At 40.7% G+C, this 11,649-nt stretch overlaps 1 protein-coding gene across 1 annotated transcript; it reads left to right on the top strand.

Annotated features, from left to right (window-relative positions):
- The first annotated feature begins 1,880 nt into the window (after positions 1-1,880).
- lrrtm4l2 (leucine rich repeat transmembrane neuronal 4 like 2) lies at positions 1,881-4,124 on the top strand. The gene is made up of 3 exons (XM_071534218.1): positions 1,881-1,909; positions 1,975-2,003; positions 2,500-4,124. The coding sequence occupies exons 1-3, from the start codon at positions 1,881-1,883 to the stop codon at positions 4,122-4,124; spliced, it is 1,683 nt and encodes a 560-aa protein (XP_071390319.1).
- The last annotated feature ends 7,525 nt before the right edge of the window (positions 4,125-11,649 follow it).

Raw genomic sequence — 11,649 nt, 5'->3', positions numbered from 1 at the left:
GATCCTACCATCATCATCATCATCAAAATCATCAAAATCATCATCATCATCATCATCATCACCACTACACCCCCCCCCCCACCATCAACTATACACACTGCTGTTAGCTGTGTTTAAGGTCTACTGCCTCTAGTCCTTGAACCTCATAGGAATGACATATGAATAGTTAAACTGTTTATAGTGTGCTATTCCCCTTCTGGTCCTCTATACCCCGTCGACCTCAACCCCCCTGTCCCACTCACACCCCAAATTTCAACTAACTTTGAATTACAAGCTAATAGGTTGCAAAACATGCTAATGAAATCAAAATGTTATGGTCTACTGCCGCCTCTATGAATGTAGGCTGCTGTATCTTAGGGCATGTATACCAAATTTCAAGAAATTTTGTCAAGCAGGTTACAGTAAGATATTTTTGGTAATTGGCCCCTTATGGTCAATTTGAAAACAGCTGAGCTAACAGCTTTTGCAGGTTCATGGTGACCTGATCAGCTGTTCCAAAGCAATGATAGGTTACATTACAGCAGCATTTCACAAGTTCATTGGTTAATAACAGCCTTGATGTTTGTCAAATTGCCCATGAACAAAAAAAACTCCATCTGTATGTTAATCTATTAAAGCCATGTTCTAAGTCTGGCATCAACAGGTTGAGATACAAACAAAATAACAACTTTTGGTAAGTAACACATAATCTAATATCCAGCAGGGCAGATTTGACCAGCTAAAGATATTTCTAGATTAATTTCAGTGGGGAATGTGTAAACTCACATCTGTTGGCTGCAGGTCAGGTGCAACATGCCTGAGGCACTGGACCACCACCAAAAGCCCCTACATTTGCAAAGTCTCACTAGTTTCAATGGGAATATGTGCAAAATGATGCGTTTGTTGTAAATAGTGCATCTCACCTACTTCAATAACAACTGTTTGGATAATATCCCCTAAATGTGCAAGTGACATCTTATCCTGGTCTGTTATTCAAAATGTGTTATTATTGGTGCTTTGTTGACGTTTTCCCATGCAAATCAACTACTGCGTGGACAAGCTGTAAAAGGAACGGGGACCTGCATAATGCAAAGTTTATTGTCTTGGTATCAGACATAAAAAAAATCAGCAGGGAAGAGAAGGAATGATAATGCCTACCAAAAAGGACAAAGAGAATTGAAACAGTTATTGAGGAACTTGAAAACAACTATTTCATTGTGGGCCTAAATATACTGGAATCCAAATGGCCAGATAAAGCAGAATTTTCCGAACAGCAGGTTAGATGCAGGCCTATTTCATAAACCAGTGACCTGCCACTGACTTAATCAAACGCTTGTGGGATCTGGATGAAATACACACCACTGTGGTTAAAAATATAACCGCACCAACTGGATTATCTCCCAAATGTGGGATATAGTGCCAAACGAGAAAAAAAAAACACAGATGCTGTCATTGGAATAAATTAAGAACCTTTTTTAACATAATTATGCACTAATATTTAAGTTTTTCTTATAAGCAATAATTGATAGTATCATCAGTCATTACAGATGTTAAAACGAGCGAGAGTATTTGCTCGCCTACGCGTCTTTACGCATTTGAAAGGGAGAGAGAGAGAGAGAGAGAGAGAGAGAGAGAGAGAGAGAGAGAGAGAGAGAGAGAGAGAGAGAGAGAGAGAGAGAGAGAGAGAGACTGCATGGAGGATTGTGGATCAGTCTATTGGCGCTCAAACGGGTTATTGCGCACACAGCAGGCTGAACTAGCAGCGGCTCCAACTAAGATCCAAGTGTGAAGGTGTCCTATTTCTGAGGGCTTCAGACAGAAATCAGAGCGGTTTTCAACGCTGCGTAAACTTGCATTTATATGGTTTCCTCCTCTAATTGGAAGCAGAAGTGATGCTCACCATGCGGATCGACTCTAACTCCGACAAAAGGTTGCCTGAACTGCGATTTTCTCATCTGAGAGCAGTTTAATGTGCTCTCCATCCATTTATTTCAGAGGATTAATCCTTCCTTCACTAACGATGGGTAAGCCATTATGTTTTACATAATTTATTGACACATTTTCTCCCTCTTGAGGCCCATTGCAGCCAAGACGACAGCTATGAGGTGATTTGATCAATTTATATTGCCATGGTTATTAGTTCCTAAAATTGGAGGCTTGGGCTTGTTTTATTTATTTATTTATTTTGCACGTAAAATTTGAATAAGTAGGACGAGTATTTATTTAAGTGGGCTATTCAAGTATCTATTTAAATATTTATTGAAGTCATATCTATTGCTTATGCCTTCTTATTGATTCAACACTATGTCTGAATATTTTCACACATCCATTAAAGTATGCCAGACTCCATTATCAATTCTTCATGCACTGAGACATCAGACTTAAAGCTGGTCTTCACTACAGACTCCTTCTGTTTGAAGAATGAATTTCCCAGCTTTACTTATTTATAAGTCTTTGAGCACACATTTTCTAACACTAGTCAGCCTTTTGATTGCCTCTCCCCCACTCTACCCCCAACAGGTTCTGTGATCTGGGACTGGAGGTTATCTTGTCTTCTTCTGCAGGCAGCTGTGTTGCTGCTGCTCAGCAAGGGGGAGAGGATGTGCCCCGCAAGTTGTCGCTGTGAAGGGAAGATTGTTTATTGCGAATCTGGCATTTTCCAAGACATCCCAGAGAACATCACCACCGGATGCCAGGGTCTGTCTCTGCGCTACAACAACCTGCTGGTTCTGTTGCCGTACCAGTTTGCTCATCTCAATCAGCTAATCTGGCTTTACCTGGACCACAACTCCATCGGTGTTATAGATGCTTTAGCCTTCCACGGTGTGCGCAGGCTCAAAGAGCTGATCCTCAGCTCCAACAAGATCACACATCTGCACAATAACACCTTCAGCGCCGTACCCAACCTGCGCAATCTTGACTTGTCCTACAATCAGCTACAGTCCCTGCAGCCAGGCCATTTCTACGGCCTGCGCAAGCTACAGAACCTCCACCTTCGGTCTAACGGTCTGAAACAGATCCTTGTTCGCACGTTTCTGGAATGCCGCAGCCTGGAGTTTCTAGATTTGGGTTATAATCGCTTGCGGAGCCTCACCCGCACAACATTCTTAGGGCTGTTCAAGTTGAAAGAGCTTCATTTAGAGCACAATCAATTTTCCAGGATTAATTTCTTTCTTTTCCCGCGCCTTACCAACCTCCAGGCCCTTTACTTGCAATGGAACCGCATACGATCCATCAATCAGGGCTCGCCTTGGACCTGGCATACACTACAGAAACTAGACCTTTCAGGGAATGAAATCCAAATGTTGGACCCAGCTGTTTTCCAGTGTATGCCAAACTTACAAATACTCAACCTTGAATCGAACAAGCTCAGCGGTGTGCCTATGGAAGCCGTAGCAGCGTGGACCTCCCTCACCGCTGTCAGCCTGGCCGGTAACGCCTGGGACTGCAGCCCCAGCATCTGCCCGCTCATGGGCTGGCTCAAAACCGCCAGAGATTCCAAGGACATCAGCATGATCTGCAGCAGTCCCAAGTCGGTGCAGGGAGAGCGGGTCGTGGATGTTGCAAGGAACCACTCGATATGTGTGGACATATTTGTGGTCTCCACCACTGCTCTGATCCTACTGACTTCAACCCCGGTTGTGAACATCACAACCCGCCCGCCGCCTCCCCCTGACCTTACAGACCCAGGTCATCCTGAGTCACCGGTGCAGAGATTAACCCCTCCGCCTGTCCCTCCCGGTGTGACGGACAGAAAGGCACAGACGGAGGCCACAGCCATGATCTCCACAGTGCCCATCTCCCCAGAAACCTCCACATCATTTATCCCAGAGCTACAGTTTGAACATATGGCCTTCCATAAAATCATTGCAGGCAGCGTAGCCCTGTTCCTGTCGGTGTCATTGATCCTTCTGGTTATTTATGTCTCGTGGAGGCGCTACCCCAACAGCATGAGGCAGCTGCAGGGGCACTCAGTCAACCACAAGCGCAGGAAAAAGACCCGGAAGCAAGAGCTGGACCTTAACTCTCAGTTGCAAGAGTACTATCTGAGTTACCATTCAAACTCAGAGACTATGGACTCTCTGGTGAATGAGACAAGGCCATGTACCTGTACTGTATCAGGATCCATTGAATGTGAGGTCTGAGCTGTCCACCTTTAAAGACAAAAAAAAGTGCAATTGCAAAGCAGAGGTAAATGGTTTTCCTTGACATTAAATGTTTTTACCTCCAAATGAGATGATTGATTCTGCAGTATTGAAGAAATACGTGTGTTTACACCTTTGGGGAATATTATGTGCACAGAAAAGCCGAATGGAGAATGGTGAGAACTAATTGCTACCCTGACTGATATACAAACAGTGGCAATGTCAGTCTGGTTAACTGTGTTTGATCTAACGTAACAACTGGAGCGCTGCTACAGTAAATTTCAACCTTGTAGAGAGTGTGACCTTATTCTTTCAAACTACAGTATATTGCCATAGAAGATATGAACCAACAAAAACACTTTCTACGTGTTAGTTTTGATTTGTATTATGTAGCTTGTAAAGCATTGAGGATGTATGTGTGTGTGTGTGTGTGTGTGTGTGTGTGTTGCAGGGGTGACCTCATGATCTGATGGTTAACTGAGTTCTGGTTGGAAGAATTGTGGCACCTTATTGTCACTGATACTGTATGTCCATAAATACTATTTACATTTCTCATACTAGTGCTGCATTTAAAAGGAGCACCACCACTGAAAAGCAGCAACGGAGGTATGAAAGCAGAGAGCATCTTGTCCTGAGATATTTTGCATGAGTTCATTGTCCTTAAATAAGATGCTACTCTCTCTTATACAATAAATTGTCCTAATTTCAATTCCATTTGGTATAGGCTACACAGACTAACAATATTTAAAACTCACTATTCTAATCTCAGGACTGATATTTTCCAAGCTGTAAAAAAAATCTGTTGTCAGGTCAAATGCAGGCCTAGATGTGTCCAATTAATGATGTTAATTTTCATAAAGAATTTTGTATTGACTATTCCTATCATTATGCATTGTTTGTGTAAAGACATAACAACATGGGTACTAGGCATTCTATGTAATAATGGCTGTGTAATTAAAAAAAACCCAACTATAATTTATGAGGAATGGTGTGCTGATGAATATATTAGTTTGTTATCGATGTAGAAAGTCTCATCCCTACATTTATTACTTGTGCTCTTGATATTGTAAATTTCACTGTATCTACTACAGCTGCAGCAGAGCGAAGCCAGCATTTTTTCCCATCACCGGTCTTGTCTACTGGCTGTCTTCTATTCTATCCTGTACTGGCACTAAGTGTGCTGTGTGTAGCTGTGCTGTATATCTCAGACTCAGGGTTGGGGCCCAGCGTCAGTCCCTGAGATACCACTGAGCAGCCCTCCGGATGGTTATCTGCTGTAGAAATCAGCTGTTTTCTGCGCTCAGTTTGAGCATAAACAGGTTTAGTTTTAATGTAAGTGGGGGGGTCAAGCAGGCGATGTCGTTCTTGCTGATCCACAAGAGAAAAAGACCACCGCATTCCAGTCCCTGAAACCAAAAAAGATTAAGAACCTCGGCTTTATATAATTCATGTATATGCTGTTGGTTCAGGAGTGTTGTTTTTCTGCTGCGAAAGGCAAGGAAGAAAAGAGGCAGGCTACTGAGAGACTGTGGGTGTTATGGGTCAAGGCAGTTTTTGCTGTGAGGATAATATCACCCACCTTGGTCTGTCTTCTTTCCCATCCCCTCCCTCTCTCCCTCCCTCCCTCTCGCCCTCGCCCTCCCTATTTTTTTCAGCTTGCTCACCGAGAGGAGAGAAAATTAAAGTGCGCGAGGGGACATATGTGCATGTGTTAAGCCAGGCAGGATTAGGCAGCTCCGGTGCCAGCATGTAAGACCCATTCTGCCTGTTTGTTATCCACCTAATCAAAAAGGTGCTTTTTTCTGTGCGAGACTCAATTGAAAACAATAATCCACTGCTTACTGCGATCCGTCTTCCTTTCAGAAGGCTCCTCCGCTAGACATTTATACCACAACTGTCAGTTACTCCTCAGGCCGCCGCTGTGAAGCTATATGCCAGTGTCAAGGTGTTTGCCTGTGAAGCAGTAGACCAGTAAACAGACACTTGATGCCATCTCCTTGTTATCAGTCATTAGCATGTGCACACGTCTTGTGCACAGCGTGTCTAAAGTATGTGACTGGTCAAAGGTTGGTCTGATGAGGATTTATGATCTCCATAATTCACTTTCTAAATATGACTCAGGATTTCTGTAGCCTCCAGGCAGGCATGAAGGCATGCTGCCAAGAGGATTTATATCCATATATTCTGTTTCCAGCACTTGCATATATGATGAATTTCTTTGGAGGGCCAATAGAAGCTTATGTCAGCCCATACAGCAATGTAATATGAATAGGACAAATGATTTGTTGATCTTATTTTGGCAGATATTGTAATTAGTATTTGATTTGTCATATTGTGACTGATGAAATGCAATTCTGTGTGTTTTGAAAACTTTGGGTGTTCTGCAGCTATGAAAAGAGTGCTGATTAGAGAACTGTGGACTGCGTCTCGCAGATCATTATTGAGGATATTGGGATGAAAAATTGTGAGAGTGCACAGTATTGACTTGGTACAACAGTAACACAAATACAAGCACATTCCACTGGCAGAAATGTAAAATGTGTACGCTAAAAGCGAAAAATGAAAAATGAAAAATGTCTTTTTGAGTTAATCGAGGTACCTGACCATAAGGTACTCCAAGGGAGATGATGGAGGCCAAAACAAATCACTGAAATCATGCCTACGAGAGGTTGCACTCAAAACATCCAACCGTATTTTTTTTCTCCATTCTTCCTGTAAACCCTCTGTGAAGGGGAACTGGCTCAACTCTCACTGGCAGACATAAAATTTTGATTCCCGTCTCTGGCTGGGGGCTCTTTTCCAAGGTAACATGTATACAAACTTCTGTTCATCTTTGCCACAGGTTAGTACGCGAGTGATTTCAAAAATGACACCATGATCCCAGTAAGCAAGATAAAATCTGAATCTGATTGGCTATAATCATCTTTCATCGCTGCTCCTTTGTTTTGTTATTGCCAGTACTTCAAATACAGAGCGGTCAAACTCTGATCGCCCGACTCCCGCCCATATTTCCTTTCTATCAGAGCCACAAAACATGAACTGAGCTCTGCTTTCCATTTTATGTCTTTAGAAGTAAGTAGGTTTAAAAAAAAAAAAATCATTGGCAAATCAATAGTACTAATGACTACAGCGTTCTATAGCTTCTAACTGCTTTCTTTAAGCAGACTTAATTACTCTACTCCCCATTGCTTTTGAAATGTAACTTACCAGTCTACCATCTAATGGAAGGGATTTTCATGGGTAATTGAGACGAAGAACTCCCAAATTGGACAAAATGAATTCACAAGAAGGATGAGAGTCATGAGAGTCATGAGAGTCATGAGAGTCATGAGAGTCACTTCTTTCTTTCTTTCTTTCTTTCTTTCTTTCTTTCTTTCTTTCTTTCTTCTGTTCTTTTGCAAAAATTAGCGTGTCATCACATCTACTTTTAACAGTGTATGAATTAGGGAATTCAACATGAAGCAGCATTAAAGCTATTACCTAGTCAAAATAATGTGTTCCAGACTGTTAAATCCAAAAGATTAACGTCAGTTGAAAATAGAGTCAGTGAAGTATGAAGAATGAGTATTCAAAGACAGTTGTCACATTCTGAAAAAGTTGCCCTGTCTCCTCAGCTGAAAAACAGGGGTTCTTTTTTTTTTTTTTACCTTTTGTGCAATGCATGTCACCTGTAAAATTAATTTGAATAGTAATGGTTTAAATCTATTGTTAGAAGGACTTCAAAAGTCCCCACAACCCCTCGGAGGACAGACAATTTTGCTCCTTTGCTTCTCTTTTGTTCAGGTCAAGGTGGGGATGGTAAGGAAGACCTTCCAGGCTGGATGGGTGTTGGAATCCCTGAATTTACCACTTTCTGACCATTTTGATATAAAAACCTCTTTTGGGTAATGTCATTGTCCCATAAGAGGACATTAGATATCTGGATGTTCCCTTAAAGCATCAGAAACAGCTTCCAAATGTTCAGTTGACACAAAGGTGAATCCCATGCTCAGATTATGTTCCATATCATAATCTTTCAGTCTCACCTTTCCTATTACTCCTCACTGTGCATAATCTACTGAAACAGAAATGTGAACATATATATAAAACAAAAGCAATAATTTAGATGTGTTTAGCATTTACCAAATGTTACGGGGTAAGTTATAGTTTGGAAGAAAGTAGTGGAATGTGGACATTTTCATCAGTCAACAAATATATTCATTGTCTGGCCACTCTGTGTATCTTTCTAACAATAGCGTTTTGTGTTCCTGTAACATTTCACAGATGGCGGTAATTAGTATTCACATGCAATGTGTGTCACAATAAAACACCTTTCTGATATGATTAAATCCTCTGTAAATTGCAGCGATATGACACTATAAGCACCAGTGTTGGCGAGGCTGCTTCAAAAAAGTAATTTATTCAATTTTAAATACTTTTCATTCAAATTAAGCTATATTGTTGTCAATTATGTTAAGGTGCATAAGGGAATGCAGTGATCTCAAAGCAGCTATCTTTCTTTGGCTTTATGCGTAACAATATCAAGAAATCATTTTCAGCATAAATTCAGTTTGACTTTTAAGATATGTATACATAGCACTATAAACAGAATAAATGTGATTCTGAAAGTTATTTTGCTATACTTTCACATGACTCATAGCTCATATGGAGTCACCTCCATCACTAATAAGCGCAGAAGCAACTAATCAAGTATCCATTTATTTAATATGCTGCTATTCATTTAGGAAAATATGTGAATCTTAAATGTAGTATCTTAAAGTTTGGCTCTAACAGATACTGTACATGCTGACTCTGTGATGCAACAGTGATACAGTGCTTTCTTTCAGATGTTACCTCATTATTTCATTATTTCTCTGATTTATTTCCCCTGTTTCTTCAACTGCTATGCTTCCCACACCAGGGAAATCAACCCAAAGCCAACACGAATTAAATGTATAAGATTTATAAGAAGCACATCTAGTCATATTGTTGTTTGCTGAGTAATAAAACATCACTCTGGTACATATAATAAAGACACTGTAGCAATTTCCATAGAGGATCCACTTTAGAGCTAAAAAAGAAAACTCATTTAATTCTAAAACAGAAGTTTCCACTCTTAGACAACGCCCCCGCCACACACACACACACACACACACACACACACACACACACACACACACACACACACACACCCTCTGCCCATCCCAAAGACAGTCTTGTGAGTTGACAGTATGTGACTGACAGATGAGCTGACTTGACACAAGTGAAATAAAAAAACAAACCAACAACAACAATGAACATCTCAAAAGCAAGAATGACACAACCTGCCCACGACCTTCTTGTATAACAAGCTAGTGGTTACCTGATCATTTCTGAATTATTATTACTATTTTTACAATGCATTATTCATAATTTGACATCAGATTAGGTATTATATTCGATTGTAGTAACCCCTAAACAGGTAAGGATCATCTCTCTGAATGTTTCAATCACAATATCCGCCCATTTAACAAGAGACATTGCTATTATAAATGCCTGTAAAATATTAGCATGATTATTTTCTCTACAGAAGTACCTCGGGCTCGTAGCTGTGGGCTATACTCCACTGCTGCATGAGTGATGCTAGTGTGTGTGCGGCGGGGGCATACAGTGCCACGGCGCTCTGAAACATCCTAATAAAGATAAAAAGCACCAAACCCGTCTTTATAACCATAGAGACTCTACAGTGAAGGTCGTTAAGGGGCAGGAAAGCAGTGGAACCAACTTGCAGAGTAATGAATGGATGGTGGATTGCCGTTGGTGGGATCACTGGAGTTTGACTGGCTTTTAAGACTGTAACCTCATGACTCTGGGATTTTCTCTACAATACGTGCCCTCTCTGTGACACCTGTGCAGCAGAATCTTCTACAGTGGTTTATTAAAGGGGCATTAAGTCATCTATGACTTTTATCAACCTCTACTGGCAACCGAGGATTTGTAACAACATTGACAGGCTGGCGCTTACTGGTGCTGCTTACGGTGGCCTGTAATTTACATAAATAATAAAGGCACAGTTTCGCAACGGGGATGAGTAAGCGGGCTAATGAGAGCAGCGATCCATCAGAAAACGTCTCGTGAAGAGGTGATATATCACCGGGTAACATAGTGCCATAGTAATACTGTGTTGTCATTTGTCATCTTTTGGCTTGAGAATGAAATGTCTTGAGACGCTGGTCAGTCACTCGTAGCACTGTCCTCTACTGCCGAACAGATGAGAATGAGAGTGGGTTGGTGGGAGAGAAGGAGGGAGGGAGGGGGGGAGGGGGGGGTTGTTCCAATACACAGTCAGGGCCGGGGAAGTGAGTTTTGAAAGGCAGCAGCACCTGGAGAAATAATCTTTGAGTCACTTGTATTGATCAACAACTCTATCAACCCCCGCAGGTATATTAGGGTCAGTTTGTGCTACGGGACAGTACAAATTGTACTAATAGCACCTTTGAAGTGAGTCAACATACACACACACACACACACACACACACACACACACACACTTATAGCACCTTTAAAGTGAGTTAACACACACACACACACACACACACACACACACACACACATACACACACCAGCTAACATATTGCCATTTCTCCAGTTTTTTTTAATGCTCCCTCTGTTGGAACAGAAAATGCTTCATTGATCCTCTTAAAAGCTAGATAACCATGGAAGATATGCCTTTCATTGAGAGTGCCTCTTTCCCTCTGATACACTGAAAACTCATAGTGCAATTTAGTGAAATCAACCCATCTTTATCCAGAAACACAATGTATATAGATGTGTTTATCAATTTCAACTTAAAAGTGCTAGTTATCTAGTTAGCTTCATGACTTAAAATCATGAGTTCACATCTTGTGACTTAAAATTATGAGTTGAAAGAACGCCTTATAAAGCATTCACTAAACTCAACACTGTTAGTTTATTAGCAGACTTCCCAGTATGCATTGCATTCGGTTTAACTCTCCAGAAACTCTTCCTTCTTCTGGTTTGAATGTTACAGGATAGAGACTTGTTATGTATGTATGTTTGGTGAATCATAGGTCAATTTCTGATAAAAAAATAAAAAATAAAACAAAAAAACATAATAAAATCTACTATCTATCTTATCTATGTATCTGGGAATTCACTATCAATTAAGTTTCTCTCTAATGCACATGGCAAGTACAATCCACTACACGTAAGTGTATTGCAGCTGCATGCTATATGCTGAACTGTGTATTAATCATATGATACAAGAGGAACTTCAACTTAAACCTAGCAAATGTTGTGAAAAAAATAAATAACACTGGATTTCAGTTCATCAATTAATGCATTCAACTTGGAAACACGAATCAGCATGACTTTTTGTTGATTGAACTTTTTGTCTTAAGTTCACTTAGTTAGCTTTTCTACATTAGAACAACTAACTGATGATCTTTGACCTAACTATTCAGTACTACTTCAGTCAACTCACAATTTTAAGGCAGCAAGGAAACTTATGTTTTTAAGTTGAACTGCCTTAATATTTTTTGCAGCA

This window comes from Centroberyx affinis, unplaced genomic scaffold, assembly GCF_046629955.1.
Source record: "Centroberyx affinis isolate AG114_WGS23_722 - 3 ecotype Tasmania unplaced genomic scaffold, CSIRO-AGI_Caff_v1 ptg000168l_1, whole genome shotgun sequence".
In the NCBI taxonomy this organism is placed as follows: Eukaryota; Metazoa; Chordata; class Actinopteri; order Beryciformes; family Berycidae; genus Centroberyx; species Centroberyx affinis.
Note: the sequence above shows the minus strand (reverse complement) of the source record. Positions and strands in the feature narration are given on the sequence as shown.